Source organism: Oncorhynchus keta, unplaced genomic scaffold, assembly GCF_023373465.1.
Source record: "Oncorhynchus keta strain PuntledgeMale-10-30-2019 unplaced genomic scaffold, Oket_V2 Un_contig_7430_pilon_pilon, whole genome shotgun sequence".
Classification (NCBI taxonomy): Eukaryota; Metazoa; Chordata; class Actinopteri; order Salmoniformes; family Salmonidae; genus Oncorhynchus; species Oncorhynchus keta.
In genome coordinates, this window is record NW_026289456.1 from 76364 (window position 1) to 95000 (window position 18637).

At 43.7% G+C, this 18637-nt stretch overlaps 1 protein-coding gene across 1 annotated transcript in view; it reads left to right on the forward strand.

Annotated features, from left to right (window-relative positions):
- Positions 1-18637, forward strand: part of LOC118381297 (exportin-1-like) — a 76864-nt gene that overhangs the window by 15328 nt on the left and 42899 nt on the right. The window contains exons 4-6 of the mRNA XM_052511747.1: positions 920-992; positions 16738-16778; positions 16889-16927. Coding sequence (XP_052367707.1) covers positions 920-992; positions 16738-16778; positions 16889-16927 — 153 coding nt within the window. The remainder of the gene's footprint in view (positions 1-919; positions 993-16737; positions 16779-16888; positions 16928-18637) is intronic.

An 18637-nucleotide genomic window follows, 5' to 3' on the forward strand; every position in this document is an offset into this window, starting at 1 on the left:
AGTTGAAATACTGTTGATCCAAATAACAATAGACTAAATAATAAAATACAGTATTTTGTAACATTTAATTCTTTTTAAATGTTTATTTTTACCTACCATTTGATAGATATAGGACAAATGAAAACCTGTGGCTGGTCTTACTGTTTCTTTTGAGACACACCAGTTTAAGGTGAAAAAATGGTCCGTGTCTAGAATGGTACCCTATTCCCTATATAGTGCACTCCTTTTAATAAGAGCTGGTAGTGCACTATATAAGGGATATGATGGCATTTGGGATGCACACACAACCTGATTATTTTGGTTGTTGTGAGGTTAGAGGTTTGTTAGGTGCAGTAAGATGCCGGTCTTACCCTGGTGGTTCCTAAACAACATTTTAAACCTGCTGACAACCTTTTAAAACCAATTGCTTAGACTAAGTTTGTATATACCAAACCTGCAATGTCTCTCAGGCTACTTGGTTTGACGTAACTAAAAACAATGGTGCGGTGGTAATAATAGTAATATCTTTATTTTATATAGTATTCTTTATTACAAGCAGAATCCGTCACTTAAAAACCAAATAAAACAGTAGTATTGAACGAAACAAATGTTGTGAGGTGTATTAGTGTTCTTCCCCTCGGTCGTTCACCTTCTGGTGTGGTCCTGGGAGAAACAGCAGGACTTCTACATGCCTTCAGCCCTATGGTGGCTCGTAGAGACCAAAACTAAACTAGCACTTTTATTGAAATGTTTACTTACTTAAAAATCTGCATGAACAATCCGATTGAAAAGGTTAAAAAAAAATCTCTCTATTTTTTTTTAGACTCAATTCATGTTTTTCTTTTGTTTCTGTTGCTCCAAAATATACACCATGTTTTTAATGTTCAGCGTTGCTATGACCACTGTCACCTAGCGCTGTTTCTCTCCTTGTGCTTTACAGTACTATGCTCTGCAGATTCTGGAAACAGTTATCAAAACAAGATGGAAGATTCTACCCAGAAACCAGTGTGAAGGTAAGCCTCGCTGCCCCCGCACAAATCACATTTATTTTTAGAAAACCCTTTTCATGTCAGCAGTTGTCACTAAGGGCATGACAGTTACCCAGCCTAAGAGCAAGCAATGCAGAATTAATTAATTGAACCTTTATTTAACTAGGCAAGTTAGTTAACCTGTCTGGTACAAGCTCGACAACAGCCAGTGAAATTGCAGGGCTCCAAATTCAAAACAACAGAATTCCAATAATTACAATTCCTCAAACTTACAAGTATTTTACACCATTTTAAAGATAAACTTCTTGTAAATCCAGCCACAGTGTCCGATTTCAAATAGGCTTTACAGCGAAAGCACACCAAATGATTATGTTCGGTCAGCACCAAGTCATAGAAAACCATACAGCCATTTTCCAGCCAAGGAGAGGGCTCATAAAAGTCAGAAATAGCAATTAAATTAATCACTAACCTTTGATGATCTTCATCAGATGGCACTCACAGGACTTCATGTTACACAATAAATGTGTGTTTTGTTCGATAAAGTTCCTCTTTATGTCCGAAAACCTCATTTGAAATGGGTGTGTTATGTTCAGAAATGCATTGTCTCAAACAAACATCCGGTGAAAGTGCAGAGCCACATCAAATAACAGAAATACTCATCATAAACATTGATAAATGATACAAGTGTTAAATATACGAATACAGATAAACTTCTCCTTAATGCAACCGCTGTGTCAGATTTCAAAAAGGCCTTACGGCGAAAGCACACTTTGCGATTATGTCAGCACCTTGGCACAGAAACCCATACAGTCATTTTCCAACCAAGGAGAGTGTCACACAAGTCAGAAATTAAAATGAATCACTTACCTTTGATCTTCATCTGGTGGCACTCCCAGGTCTCCATGTTAGACAACAAATGTTTGTTTTGTTCGATAATCTTTAAATAGATAAAGTTCATCTTTATGTCCAAATACCTCCGTTTTGTTGGTGCGTTTAGTTCAGAAATCCAAAGGCACAATGCGAGCTCTCAAAACCAAGACGAAAAGTCAAAAAAGTACAATAAAAGATAGTAGAAACATGTCAAACGATGTTTAAAATCAATCCTCAGGTTGTTTTTGTCATAAATAATCACTGATATTTCAACTGGACAAAAGCTTCTTCAATAGAAAAGGAGAAACAAGAAATGCGCGCTCCCGATCACGCGCTTGGCTCATGTCTGTAAATTTCCACTGTCCTCTCATTGAAAGTGCTGTATCTCCCTAATTTTTCAGAGTAAAAGCCTGAAACAGTGCCTAAAGACTGGTCACATGTTGAGGAAGCCATAGAGATCGTGAACTGGGTCCTAAGTCTTTGTATGGTGGATAGGCTTTCAATGGAAAAACAGCCTTTCAAAAAAGTAGTACATCCTGGTTGGATTTTCCTCTGGTTTTCGCCTGCCATATCAGTTCTGTTATACTCACAGACATTATTTTAACAGTTTTGGAAACTTTAGAGTGTTTTCTATCCAAAAATGCATATCCTAGCTTATGGGCCTGAGTAGCAGGCAGTTTAATTTGGGCACGCTTTTCATCCAAAATTCCGAATCCGGCCTCCTACCCTAGTGAAGTTAAGAACAAATTCTTATTTACAATGACGGCCTCCACCGGACAAACCCGGATGACGCTGGGTCAATTGTGCACCGCCCTATGAGACTTCCACTCGGGAGCCCAGTGGCACAGTGTCTATAGAGAAAAACTCCCTAGAAGGAAGAAACCTAGAGAGGAACCAGGCTCTGAGGGGTGGCCAGTCCTCTCCTGGCTGTACTGGGTAGAGAGGAACCAGGCTCTGAGGGGTGGCCAGTCCTCTTCTGGCTGTACTGGGTAGAGAGGAACCAGGCTCTGAGGGGTGACCAGTCCTCTCCTGGCTGGGTGGCCAGTCCTCTTCTGGCTGTACTGGGTAGAAGGAACCAGGCTCTGAGGGGTGGCCAGTCCTCTTCTGGCTGTACTGGGTAGAGAGGAACCAGGCTCTGAGGGGTGGCCAGTCCTCTCCTGGCTGTACTGGGTAGAGAGGAACCAGGCTCTGAACCAGGCTCTGAGGGGTGGCCAGTCCTCTCCTGGCTGTACTGGGTAGAGAGGAACCAGGCTCTGAGGGGTGGCCAGTCCTCTTCTGGCTGTACTGGGTAGAGAGGAACCAGGCTCTGAGGGGTGACCAGTCCTCTCCTGGCTGTACCAGGTGGGCATTAAGGCCAGATTGTTGTAAATCAATCACCTTTCGCCCCTCTCAGCCTCGCTCGCCAACCAATCCATTCCCTCACCTCGTGTCTGAGGACAGGCTGGAGCAGGACATCAGCCTTTAGAATGCGTGTTGACACTACCGTAGGTGAATTTGAACACTGTATCTGTGTCTTAGTTTCATTGCTCTGCATCTTAAGACGCATGTTCTTGCTCATTAAGAGTTGGAGAAGAACCCATGGGGAGAATCAGCTGTCCTTTGGAATATTGCTCTTGACAACTCAAGACGTCTTAATTGTGGAGGCAGCGACACCCCCCCCTCTCTCTCCCCCTTAACCCGGTCGACGTGCGGTTGCCAAGTTGGGCCGTGTTCCCCTCTAAGCACGCCGGTTCATTTTCTGCTTGGCTGAGTCCTGTTCTGCAGAAAGTCTGGGTTCTGTCTCTGGCAGAACACAAGGGAAAAGCTTGGAGGGAAGAATAAAACATGCTGTTAGTTGCAAAGGGACTTGGTGCTGGAACTTTTTAGCGAAGCCAGCGACCACTGGTGTGAGTCTATCCGTCCCAGCATGTTAATCTTAGTTAAAACATGGAGATGGAAAGCCATGACAGACAGACAGGCCAAGGCTCAATATGTAGGTGGAAGACCTAGCATCAGCTACACAGGAGATCTGATCAATTTAGGTCACGTCAACATTTGAATCATTTTCTTCACTAGGTAGTGTGTATATTAGACTTGGGCGGTATACTGTGTACCGGGGTATTTGGAACTAGCCACCGAATGGTTTTTCAATACAGTCTATACTGTATTTCTTTGAAGTTTTTCAATAACATTTTAATATTTCTAGGTACTTTTTAAAGTAAATACCTGCTGTGGAATAGGTTAGGAGATAAAGCAGGTCGGGTTCTTCATTTCTCCTGTCACATTATTTTACATTATGAAGCTTACCGTAGTTCTCCAGAACAGTTGAGTCAGTCATGTGTTTGTAAATAGCACAATGGGAGAAGGCAGGAGTCAAGCTGTGTATTGACAGGGGTCGTGTTTTATATTGATGGTCAGCTGGGGATTTTTTTTGTGGCTTCAATAGAGTGATCAGGGACATGTAACTATAGTTTTCCTTCACAGAAAATACATTGGTGCAACACATTTGGCAGAAAATAACTTTTCATCAGAGGACAACAGAAGTGCAACTTTATTTGGCTGACAGCCACACCACTAAATACTTTTGTAATGAAAAAGGTATTATTTACTAAAACGATGCATGGCCTTCATGTTTCTAATGTTTGTCATAAAAAGAATGTAGCCAGCTATGGCTTGGGGGTCTTTTGGTCCTACACTTGGTGCTCCGGTACCGCTTGCCATGTGGTAGCAGAGAAAACTGTCTATGTCTTGGGTGACTGGAGTCTCTGACAATTTTATGGGCTTTCCTCTGACACTGCCTATTATATAGGTCCTGGATGGCATGAAGCTTGGCCCCAGTGATGTACTGGGCCATACACACTACCCTCTGTAGTGTGCAGTTGCCATACCAGGCAGTGATGCAACCATGCTCTCGATGGTGCAGCTGTAGAACTTTTTGAGGATCTGGAGACCCATGCCAAATCTTTTCAGTCTCCTGAGGGGCAAAAGATTTTGTCCATGACTGTCTTGTTGTGTTGGGACCATGATAGATCGTTGGTGATGTGGACACCAAGGTATCTCTCGACCCGCTCCACTACAGCTACGTTGATGTTAATGGAGGCCTGTTCGGCCCTCCTTTTCTTGTAATCCACAATCAGCTCTTTTGTGTTGCTCACATTGAGCAAACTTAACGATGGTGTTGGTGTCGTGTTTTTGCCACGCAGTCGTGGGTGAACAAGGGAGTACAGGAGGGGACTAAGTACACACCCCTGAGGGGCCCCAGTGTTGAGGATCAGCGTGGCAGATGTGTTGTTGCCTACTCTTACCACCTGGGGGCAGCCCGTTTAAACAATGAGTTTAAACGTTATGTGCATGATAACAGCATTCCCATCCATAAGCTGGTAGAGATCACTACAGACGGGACACCAGAAATGCGTGGACTGCATTCGGGCTTCGTTGCACTGTGCCGTCGCGATCCCGATTTCCCAGAGTTTTTCAACGATCACTGTGTGATCCATCAGCAAGCACTAGCTGGTAAAGCTGTGGACTCGTCTCACGTCATGACACTTGTCGATATGATTGTTAATTCGATTAGCGCAAAAGGACTTCAGCACCGCTTGTTTAAATCTTTATTAGTTGAGTTTGATGCCGCATACGGTGGGTGACCTGATTCTCCAGGCTTACGTAAGGTGGTTGAGTCGCGGGAAAGTACTACAACGATTGGTTGACTTGCTGCCCGAGATCAAATCATTTCTGGAGTCACGAAGTGAGGAGCGTGAGGGACTGTCTTATGATGGACAAAACAGCAAATCTGAACCAGCTCCAACTATGAGCTTCAGGGAAAAGACAAAGACGTGATACACATGATCAGCGCTGTCGCTGCCTTTAAGACCAAGGCCTTTGAGCTGAGGAATGGAAGGCCGGTGCACTTCCCCAACCTGGAGGAAGTGTTGCAAAACATCGGAAAACAAAGATGCTTTTCTCCTGCAGGAATTCAGTTCCCCACCTGGAGAAACTGTCATCTGAATTCAACAGGTGTTTTCACCCTGCTCACTATAATTACCCTGCTCACTATAGTTACCCTACTCACTATAGTTACCCTACTCACTATAGTTTACTCACCTACTCACTATAGTTACCCTACTCACTATAGTTACCCTACTCACTATAGTTACCCTACTCACTATAGTTACCCTACTCACTATAGTTACCCTACTCACTATAGTTACCCTACTCACTATAGTTACCCTACTCACTATAGTTACCCTACTCACTATAGTTACCCTACTCACTATAGTTACCCTACTCACTATAGTTACCCTACTCACTATAGTTACCCTACTCACTATACCCTTACCCTACTCACTATAATTACCCTACTCACTATAGTTACCCTACTCACTACTCACTATAGTTACCCTACTCACTATAGTTATAGTTAGTTACTCACCCTACTCACTATAATTACCCTACTCACTATAGTTACCCACTACCCACTATAGTTATCCTACTCACTATAGTTACCCACTATAATTACCATACTCACTATAGTTACCCTACTCACTATAATTACCCTGCTCACTATAGTTACCCTACTCACTATAATTACCCTACTCACTATAGTTACTCACTATAGTTACCCTACTCACTATAATTACCCTACTCACTAGAATTACTACTCATATAGTTACCCTACCACTATAGTTACCCTACTCACTATAGTTACCCTACTCACTATAATTACCCTACTCACTATAGTTACCCTACTCACTATAGTTTACCCTACCCACTATAGTTACCCTACTCACTATATTACCCTACCCTACCCTACTCACTATAGTTACCCTACTCACTATAGTTACCCTACTCACTATAGTTACCCTACCACTATATTTACCCTACTCACTACTCACTATAGTTACCCTGCCCACTATAGTTACTCACTATAATTACCCTACTCACTATAGTTACCACTACTCACTATAGTTACCCTACTCACTAGAGTTAATTACCCTACTCACTATAGTTTACTCACTATAGTTACCCTACTCACTATATTACCCTACTCACTATACCCTACCCTACCACTATAGTTACCCTACTCACTATAGTTACCCTACTCACTATAGTTACCCTACTCACTATAATTTCACTAGAGTTACCCTACTCACTATAGTTACCCTACTCACTATAGTTACCCTACTCACTATAATTACCCTACTCACTATAGTTACTCACTATAATTACCCTACTCACTATAATTACCCTACTCACTATAGTTACTCACTATATTACCACTATAATTACTCACTATAATTACCTATAGTTACTCACTATAGTTACTACCACTATAATTACCCTACTCACTATAGTTACTCACTATAATTACTACTCACTATAATTACCCTATCACTATAATTCCTACTCACTATAGTTAATCACTATAATTCTCTACTCACTATAATTTACTCACTATAGTTACCCTACTCACTATAATTACCCTACTCCTACCTCACTATAATTATCCTACTCACTATAGTTACTCACTATAATTACCCTACTCACTATAATTATCCTACTCACTAAGTTAATCACTCACTATAATTCTACTCACTATAATTACCCTACTCACTATAGTTACCCTACTCACTATAGTTACCCTACTCACTATAATTACCCTACTCACTATAGTTACCCTCACTATAGTTACCCTACCCCCTACTCACTATAATTACCCTACTCACTATAATTACCCTACTCACAATAATTACCCTACTCACTATAATTACCCTACTCACTATAATTACCCTACTCACTATAGTTACCCTACTCACTATAATTACCCTACTCACTATAGTTACTCACTATAATTACCCTACTCACTATAGTTACTCACTATAATTACCCTACTCACTATAGTTACCCTACTCACTATAATTACCCTACTCACTATAGTTACTCACTATAATTACCCTACTCACTATAATTACCCTACTCACTATAATTACCCTACTCACTATAGTTACTCACTATAATTACCCTACTCACTATATTACCCTACTCACTATAGTTATATACTATAATTACCCTACTCACTATAGTTACCCTACTCACAATAATTACCCTACTCACTATAGTTACTCACTATAATTACCCTACTCACTATAATTACCCTACTCACTATAGTTACCCTAATTACTACTCACAAAAGTGGAGTGATGTGTTTTCTCTACAACTACTGCAACTTTCTCCTCCTGCTGACTGGTGTTCTCAGCTACCACCTACTGGGGTGGCCCTGTAATGTTTATCAGGGAAACAGGTATAATCTACTGGGGTGGCCCTGTAATGTTTATCAGGAAACAGGTATAATCTACTGGGTGGCCCTGTAATGTTTATCAGGAAACAGGTATAATCTACTGGGGTGGCCCTGTAATGTTTATCAGGGAAACAGGTATAATCTACTGGGGTGGCCCTGTAATGTTTATCAGGGAAACAGGTATAATCTACTGGGGTGGCCCTGTAATGTTTATCAGGGAAACAGGTATAATCTACTGGGGTGGCCCTGTAATGTTTATCAGGAAACAGTTATAATCTACTGGGGTGGCCCTGTAATGTTTATCAGGGAAACAGGTATAATCTACTGGGGTGGCCCTGTAATGTTTATCAGGGAAACAGGTATAATCTACTGGGGTGGCCCTGTAATGTTTATCAGGGAAACAGGTATAATCTACTGGGGTGGCCCTGTAATGTTTATCAGGGAAACAGGTATAATCTACTGGGGTGGCCCTGTAATGTTTATCAGGGAAACAGTTATAATCTACTGGGGTGGCCCTGTAATGTTTATCAGGAAACAGGTATAATCTACTGGTTTATCAGGGAAACAGTTCTAATCTACTGGGGTGACCCTATGTTTATCGGGAAACAGGAAACAGGTATAATCTACTGGGGTGGCCCTGTAATGTTTATCAGGGAAACAGGTATAATCTACTGGGGTGGCCCTGTAATGTTTATCAGGGAAACAGGTATAATCTACTGGGGTGGCCCTGTAATGTTTATCAGGGAAACAGGTATAATCTACTGGGGTGGCCCTGTAATGTTTATGTTTATGTTTATCAGGGAAACAGGTATAATCTACTGGGGTGGCCCTGTAATGTTTATCAGGGAAACAGGTATAATCTACTGGGGTGGCCCTGTAATGTTTATGTGGAAACAGTTATAATCTACTGGGGTGGCCCTGTAATGTTTATCAGGGAAACAGGTATATAATCTATCTGGGTTATAATCTACTTGGCCCTGTAATGTTTATCAGGAAACAGTTCTAATCTACTGGGGTGGCCCTGTAATGTTTATCAGGGAAACAGGTATAATCTACTGGGGTGACCCTGTAATGTTTATCAGGGAAACAGTTCTAATCTACTGGGGTGGCCCTGTAATGTTTATCAGGGAAACAGGTATCATCTACTGGGGTGGCCCTGTAATGTTTATCAGGGAAACAGTTCTAATCTACTGGGGTGGCCCTGTAATGTTTATCAGGGAAACAGTTATAATCTACTGGGGTGGCCCTGTAATGTTTATCAGGGAAACAGGTATATCTACTGGGGTGGCCCTGTAATGTTTATCAGGAAACAGGTATAATCTACTGGGGTGGCCCTGTAATGTTTATCAGGGAAACAGGTATAATCTACTGGGGTGGCCCTGTAATGTTTATCAGGGAAACAGGTATAATCTACTGGGGTGGCCCTGTAATGTTTATCAGGGAAACAGGTATAATCTACTGGGGTGGCCCTGTAATGTTTATCAGGGAAACAGTTATAATCTACTGGGGTGGCCCTGTAATGTTTATCAGGGAAACAGGTATAATCTACTGGGGTGGCCCTGTAATGTTTATCAGGAAACAGGTATAATCTACTGGGGTGGCACTGTAATGTTTATCGGGAAACAGTTCTAATCTACTGGGGTGGCCCTGTAATGTTTATCAGGGAAACAGGTATAATCTACTGGGGTGGCCCTGTAATGTTTATCAGGAAACAGGTATAATCTACTGGGGTGGCCCTGTAATGTTTATCGGGAAACAGTTATAATCTACTGGGGTGGCCCTGTAATGTTTATCAGGAAACAGTTCTAATCTACTGGGGTGGCCCTGTAATGTTTATCAGGGAAACAGGTATAATCTACTGGGGTGGCCCTGTAATGTTTATCAGGGAAACAGTTCTAATCTACTGGGGTGGCCCTGTAATGTTTATCAGGGAAACAGGTATAATCTACTGGGGTGACCCTGTAATGTTTATCAGGGAAACAGGTATAATCTACTGGGGTGGCCCTGTAATGTTTATCAGGGAAACAGTTATAATCTACTGGGGTGGCCCTGTAATGTTTATCAGGAAACAGTTATAATCTACTGGGGTGGCCCTGTAATGTTTATCAGGGAAACAGTTCTAATCTACTGGGGTGACCCTGTAATGTTTATCAGGGAAACAGGTATAATCTACTGGGGTGGCCCTGTAATGTTTATCAGGAAACAGTTATAATCTACTGGGGTGGCCCTGTAATGTTTATCAGGGAAACAGGTATAAACTGTAATGTTTATCAGGAAATAATCTACTGGGGTGGCCCTGTAATGTTTATCAGGAAACAGTTCTAATCTACTGGGGTGGTAATGTTTATCAGGGAAACAGGTATAATCTACTGGGGTGACCCTGTAATGTTTATCAGGGAAACAGTATAATCTACTGGGGTGGCCCTGTAATGTTTATCAGGAAACAGGTATCATCTACTGGGGTGGCCCTGTAATGTTTATCAGGGAAACAGTTCTAATCTACTGGGGTGGCCCTGTAATGTTTATCAGGGAAACAGTTATAATCTACTGGGGTGGCCCTGTAAGCTGTCAAATGAGGGTTAATGTTTATCAGGGAAACAGGTATAATCTACTGGGGTGGCCCTGTAATGTTTATCAGGAAACAGTTATAATCTACTGGGGTGGCCCTGTAATGTTTATCAGGGAAACAGGTATAATCTACTGGGGTGGCCCTGTAATGTTTATCAGGAAACAGGTATAATCTACTGGGGTGGCCCTGTAATGTTTATCAGGGAAACAGGTATAATCTACTGTGGCCTGTAATGTTTATCAGGGAAACAGTTATAATCTACTGGGGTGGCCCTGTAATGTTTATCAGGGAAACAGGTATAATCTATGGCCCTGTAATGTTTATCAGGAAACAGGTATAATCTACTGGGGTGGCACTGTAATGTTTATCGGGAAACAGTTCTAATCTACTGGGGTGGCCCTGTAATGTTTATCAGGGAAACAGGTATAATCTACTGGGGTGGCCCTGTAATGTTTATCAGGAAACAGGTATAATCTACTGGGGTGGCCCTGTAATGTTTATCGGGAAACAGTTATAATCTACTGGGGTGGCCCTGTAATGTTTATCAGGAAACAGTGGCCCTGTAATGTTTATCAGGGAAACAGGTCTACTGGGGTCCCTGTAATGTTTATCAGGGAAACAGTTCTAATCTACTGGGGTGGCCCTGTAATGTTTATCAGGGAAACAGGTATAATCTACTGGGGTGGCCCTGTAATGTTTATCAGGGAAACAGTTCTAATCTACTGGGGTGGCCCTGTAATGTTTATCAGGGAAACAGTTATAATCTACTGGGGTGGCCCTGTAATGTTTATCAGGGAAACAGGTATAATCTACTGGGGTGGCCCTGTAATGTTTATCAGGAAACAGTTATAATCTACTGGGGTGGCCCTGTAATGTTTATCAGGGAAACAGGTATAATCTACTGGGGTGGCCCTGTAATGTTTATCAGGGAAACAGGTATAATCTACTGGGGTGGCCCTGTAATGTTTATCAGGGAAACAGGTATAATCTACTGGGGTGGCCCTGTAATGTTTATCAGGGAAACAGTTATAATCTACTGGGGTGGCCCTGTAATGTTTATCAGGGAAACAGGTATAATCTACTGGGGTGGCCCTGTAATGTTTATCAGGAAACAGGTATAATCTACTGGGGTGGCACTGTAATGTTTATCGGGAAACAGTTCTAATCTACTGGGGTGGCCCTGTAATGTTTATCAGGGAAACAGGTATAATCTACTGGGGTGGCCCTGTAATGTTTATCAGGAAACAGGTATAATCTACTGGGGTGGCCCTGTAATGTTTATCAGGAAACAGGTATAATCTACTGGGGTGGCCCTGTAATGTTTATCAGGGAAACAGGTATAATCTACTGGGGTGGCCCTGTAATGTTTATCAGGGAAACAGGTATAATCTACTGGGGTGGCCCTGTAATGTTTATCAGGAAACAGGTATAATCTACTGGGGTGGCCCTGTAATGTTTATCAGGGAAACAGGTATAATCTACTGGGGTGGCCCTGTAATGTTTATCAGGGAAACAGGTATAATCTACTGGGGTGGCCCTGTAATGTTTATCAGGGAAACAGGTATAATCTACTGGAGTGGCCCTGTAATGTTTATCAGGGAAACAGTTATAATCTACTGGGGTGGCCCTGTAATGTTTATCATCTAGAATGTCATTGTAGGCTGTAGAGGTGGATCAGAGAATCACCAGCAGCAAGAACAACATCATTGATCTATACAGAGAAGATAGTCGGCCCGAGAATTGAACCCTGTGGCACCCCCATAGAGACTGCCAGAGGTCTGGACAACAGGCCCTCCAATTTGACACACTGAACTCTATCTGAGAAGTAGTTGGTGAACCAGGCGAGGAAGTCATTTGAAAAACCAAGGCTGTTGAGTCTGCCGATAAGACTGTGGTGATTGACAGAGTCGAAAGCCTTGGCCAGGTCGATGAATACGGCTGCACAGTATTGTCTCTAATCGATGGCAGTTATGATATTATTTAGGACCTTGAGGTGCACCCATGACCAGCTCGGAAGCCAGATTGCATAGCGGAGAAGGTACAGTGGGATTGAAATGGTCGGTGATCTGTTTGTCTAGAGTGTCTCCCCTTTGAAGAGGGGGATGACCGCGGCAGCTTTCCAATCTTTGGGGATCTCAGACAATGCTGAGAGGTTGAACAAGCTAGTAATAGGGGTTGCAACAATTTTGGGAGATCATTTTAAAAAGAGAGGGTCCAGATTGTCGAGCCCGGCTGATTTGTAGGGGTCCAGATTTTGCAGCTCTTTCAGAACATCAGCTATCTGGATTTGGGTGAAGGAGAAATGGTGGTGGCTTTGGCAAATTGCTGTGGGGGGTGTAGGGCAGTTGACCAGGGTAGGGGTAGCCAGGTGGAATGCATGGCCAGCCGTAGAAAAATGCTTATTGAAATTCTCAATTATCATGGATTTATCGGTGGTGATAGTATTAGCTAGCGTCAGTGCAGTGGGCAGCTGAGAGGAGCTGCTCTTATTCTCCATGGACTTTACAGTGTCCCAGAACTTTTTTGAGTTTGTGCTACAGGATAAAAAAATATATTTGAAAAAGCTAGCCTTAGCTTTCCTAACTGCTGTGAAGTTATGTAAAGCTACCTGAATCTGGTTAGCTTTAGAAAACCCAGAGTAGATGTAGCTGGCTTCGTAGGATACCCCTCTGGTGTTGTGAGATCTGATGAAGCTTGACTGCTATGAAGACGACCTGGGCACCCCGTTTCTCCACCCTTCTGTATTTCTACTCAGTTACTGTCATGGCACTATGGTGAGAGTTAGGGTGCTTGGAACCAAACAGAACCGGGGAGGGACTTGGAACCAAACAGAACTGGGGAGGGACTTGGAACCAAACAGAACTGGGGAGGGACTTGGAACCAAACAGAACCGGGGAGGGACTTGGAACCAAACAGAACCGGGGAGGACCCCCCCGAATTTGTCCAATAGAAAGTCTCGTTTTCGCTGCAAAACATTTTCTGTTTTACAACGGTTTGGACCAATGATCCCCCCCCCCACTAAGTAACCAATCCGGTCCTCATACCATCATAGCCACCTAATCATCCCCAGCTTCCAATTGGCTCGTTCGTCCCCTCTCCCCTGTAACTCTTCTCCAGGTCGTTTCTGTAAAAGACGATGTGTTCTCATCAACGTAGCTGGTCAAATGAGGGTTAATAATAATGCCGCTGTACAGACTAGTAGGTGGTCTGTGTGCAGCTTGTTTAAAAGCAGCCAGTGTCAGTTCAGTTCAGCAGCTAGCTACATTACACAGTAACAGTATGCATGACAGCAAGCAGAAGACACCTATCAATGCTCTGCTTGCTCACTAGGTTCCACTGAAGCAGATGTGTGGATCAGCCAATGCCCAGCTGTTGGTTCAGTAGATTCTAGATTCACATCTTGTGAAGCAGCACTGTGTTCTGGGTCACTGATTATGTTGTTACCTGCTCTGTAAGGAAGTGTTGTGTACAAACTTGTGCCCTGTACTCTCTGGTGGAGGCTGACTGATCTGATCCTGTTGTTTCTACTGGTCTCTGATCTGATCCTGTTGTTTCTGCTGGTCTCTGATCCTGTTGTTTCTACTGGTCTCTGATCTGATCCTGTTGTTTCTACTGGTCTCTGATCCTGTTGTTTCTGCTGGTCTCTGATCTGATCCTGTTGTTTCTACTGGTCTCTGATCCTGTTGTTTCTACTGGTCTCTGATCTGATCCTGTTGTTTCTACTTTCTGATCCTGTTGTTTCTGCTGGTCTCTGATCTGATCCTGTTGTTTCTACTGGTCTCTGATCCTGTTGTTTCTGCTGGTCTCTGATCTGATCCTGTTGTTTCTACTGGTCTCTGATCCTGTTGTTTCTGCTGGTCTCTGATCTGATCCTGTTGTTTCTGCTGGTCTCTGATCTGATCCTGTTGTTTCTACTGGTCTCTGATCCTGTTGTTTCTACTGGTCTCTGATCTGATCCTGTTGTTTCTACTGGTCTCTGATCCTGTTGTTTCTGCTGGTCTCTGATCTCTGATCCTGTTGTTTCTACTGGTCTCTGATCCTGTTGTTTCTGCTGGTCTCTGATCTGATCCTGTTGTTTCTACTGGTCTCTGATCCTGTTGTTTCTACTGGTCTCTGATCCTGTTGTTTCTACTGGTCTCTGATCCTGTTGTTTCTACTGGTCTCTGATCCTGTTGTTTCTACTGGTCTCTGATCCTGTTGTTTCTGCTGGTCTCTGATCTGATCCTGTTGTTTCTGCTGGTCTCTGATCTGATCCTGTTGTTTCTGCTGGTCTCTGATCTGATCCTGTTGTTTCTGCTGGTCTCTGATCCTGTTGTTTCTACTGGTCTCTGATCTGATCCTGTTGTTTCTGCTGGTCTCTGATCTGATCCTGTTGTTTCTACTGGTCTCTGATTCTGTTGTTTCTGCTGGTCTCTGATCCTGTTGTTTCTGCTGGTCTCTGATCCTGTTGTTTCTGCTGGTCTCTGATCCTGTTGTTTCTGCTGGTCTCTGATCTGATCCTGTTGTTTCTGCTGGTCTCTGATCTGATCCTGTTGTTTCTACTGGTCTCTGATCCTGTTGTTTCTACTGGTCTCTGATCTGATCCTGTTGTTTCTGCTGGTCTCTGATCTGATCCTGTTGTTTCTACTGGTCTCTGATCCTGTTGTTTCTACTGGTCTCTGATCCTGTTGTTTCTGCTGGTCTCTGATCTGATCCTGTTGTTTCTGCTGGTCTCTGATCCTGTTGTTTCTACTGGTCTCTGATCTGATCCTGTTGTTTCTACTGGTCTCTGATCCTGTTGTTTCTGCTGGTCTCTGATCTGATCCTGTTGTTTCTGCTGGTCTCTGATCTGATCCTGTTGTTTCTACTGGTCTCTGATCCTGTTGTTTCTACTGGTCTCTGATCTGATCCTGTTGTTTCTACTGGTCTCTGATCTGATCCTGTTGTTTCTACTGGTCTCTGATCTGATCCTGTTGTTTCTGCTGGTCTCTGATCTGATCCTGTTGTTTCTACTGGTCTCTGATCCTGTTGTTTCTACTGGTCTCTGATCTGATCCTGTTGTTTCTGCTGGTCTCTGATCTGATCCTGTTGTTTCTGCTGGTCTCTGATCCTGTTGTTTCTACTGGTCTCTGATCCTGTTGTTTCTACTGGTCTCTGATCCTGTTGTTTCTGCTGGTCTCTGATCTGATCCTGTTGTTTCTGCTGGTCTCTGATCTGATCCTGTTGTTTCTGCTGGTCTCTGATCCTGTTGTTTCTGCTGGTCTCTGATCTGATCCTGTTGTTTCTGCTGGTCTCTGATCCTGTTGTTTCTACTGGTCTCTGATCCTGTTGTTTCTGCTGGTCTCTGATCTGATCCTGTTGTTTCTACTGGTCTCTGATCCTGTTGTTTCTACTGGTCTCTGATCTGATCCTGTTGTTTCTGCTGGTCTCTGATCTGATCCTGTTGTTTCTACTGGTCTCTGATCTGATCCTGTTGTTTCTACTGGTCTCTGATCTGATCCTGTTGTTTCTACTGGTCTCTGATCCTGTTGTTTCTACTGGTCTCTGATCTGATCCTGTTGTTTCTACTGGTCTCTGATCCTGTTGTTTCTACTGGTCTCTGATCTGATCCTGTTGTTTCTGCTGGTCTCTGATCTGATCCTGTTGTTTCTGCTGGTCTCTGATCTGATCCTGTTGTTTCTACTGGTCTCTGATCCTGTTGTTTCTGCTGGTGATCTGATCCTGTTGTTTCCTGTCTGTTTGAGACTGGTCTCTGATCTGATCCTGTTGTTTCTACTGGTCTCTGATCTGATCCTGTTGTTTCTACTGGTCTCTGATCTGATCCTGTTGTTTCTGCTGGTCTCTGATCTGATCCTGTTGTTTCTACTGGTCTCTGAGTGATCCTGTTGTTTCTGCTGGTCTCTGATCTGATCCTGTTGTTTCTACTGGTCTCTGATCCTGTTGTTTCTGCTGGTCTCTGATCTATCCTGTTGTTTCTACTGGTCTCTGATCCTGTTGTTTCTACTGGTCTCTGATCTGATCCTGTTGTTTCTACTGGTCTCTGATCTGATCCTGTTGTTTCTGCTGGTCTCTGACAGGTATTAAAAAGATCCTGTTGTTTCTGCGGGTCAATGGAGAGGTGAGGGCTGAGACCTGTCATGTTGAGATATGAGGATAAACTCCCCTGTGAGATGGAGCTGGTAATTGATCTGATAACAGCATGTTGACACCACTCTTTTATCTTTTCAGAAAGAGAAAGGTACTGGAAAGCTGAACATGATCCTTGTTGTTGAGTGAGACAGGGAGTGAGTGAGACAGGGAGTGAGTGAGACAGGGAGTGTGAGACAGGAGTGAGTGAGACAGTGGGGAGTGACAGGGGTGAGTGAGACAGGGAGTGAGTGAGACAGGGAGTGAGTGAGACAGTTGTGAGACAGGGAGTGAGACAGGGAGTGAGTGAGACAGGGAGGAGTGAGTGAGACAGGGGGAGTGTGTGAGACAGTGAGTGAGTGGACAGGGAGTGAGTGAGACAGGGATGAGTGAGAGTGAGTGAGTGTCTGTGTGTGAGTGGACAGTGTGTGAGTGAGTGACAGTGTGAGTGAAGTAGTGAGGAGTAAGACAGTGAGTGAGTGAGACTGTGTGTGAGTGTGAGCAGTGGTGAGTGAGTGAGTGAGTGACAGGATGATGAGACAGTGATGAGTGAGACAGTGAGTGAGTGAGACAGTGAGTGAGTAGTCAGTGAGTTGAGACAGTGAAAGAGAATGAGTGTGACAGTGAGTGTGAAAGCTGAGTGAGTGATGAGTGTGTGAGTGTTCAGTGGTAAGTGAGACAGTGAGTGAGACAGTGAGTGAGACAGTGAGTGAGTGAGAGTGAGTGAGTGAGACAGTGAGGAGACAGTGAGTGAGACAGTGAGTGAGAGTGAGTGAGACAGTGAGTGAGACAGGCTGTGAGACAGTGAGTGAGTGACAGTGAGTGAGACAGTGAGTGAGTGAGTGAGACAGTATGTGTGTGTGTGTGTGTACCTACTAACATTGCTGTTCTCCTGTCTGTGAATGAACTAGGATGCTCTCTGTATAACTAGGACTCAGGTGTGCTGCTCAGCTTCATCTGGGCAAGAGTCCTCCAATCTCTGTGTGTGTGTGTGTGTGTGTGTGTGTGTGTGTGTGTGTGTGTGTGTGTGTGTGTGTGTGTGTGTGTGTGTGTGTGTGTGTGTGTGTGTGTGTGTGTGTGTGTGTGTGTGTGTGTGTGTGTGTGTGTGTGTGTGTGTGTGTGTGTGTTTATTCATACGTGTGTGTACAGCTGACTGTAGCTGCATGAGTCTCTGTGTCATTGAGTGTGAGTCAGTGTGCCTGCGTCAGCTGATGTTGTTTTGTCCTGAAGAGACCAACCAGGTCAAAGTGTCTCAGCATCTACTGACTGTTCTGACAGGTGGGTGTGTGTGAGGGAGGGGGTGTGTGTGAGGGAGGGGGTGTGTGTGAGGGAGGGGGTGTGTGTGAGGGAGGGGTGTGTGTGTGTGTGTGAGGGAGTGTGTGTGTGTGTGAGGTAGTGTGTGTGTGTGAGGGAGGGAGTGTGTGTGTGTGTGTGAGGGAGGGTGTGTGTGAGGGAGTGTGTGTGTGTGAGGGAGTGTGTGTGTGTGTGAGGGAGTGTGTGTGTGAGGGTGTGTGCGTATGTGAGGGGGTGTGTGGGGGGGTGTAAGTAAGGGTGGTAGTTTGGTGAATCACACACTTATTAAGAAATGAGTAACCTTCCCTGAGAACAGCATTAGCTCCCAGAACTAATAATGGCTATAGGCTTTAGCACAGCAAGCTAGCGTACAGAGCCTTCAGAAAGGGGTTTGTATTTATTATGGATCCTCTTCCCGGGGTCCAGATAAATTAAGGCAGTTTATACCATTTTAAAAACATTACAATACATTCACAGATTTCACAACACACTGTGTGTCCTCAGGCCCCTACTGTGTGTGTGTGTGTGTACCTACAGTATGTCTGTATTGTGTGTGTG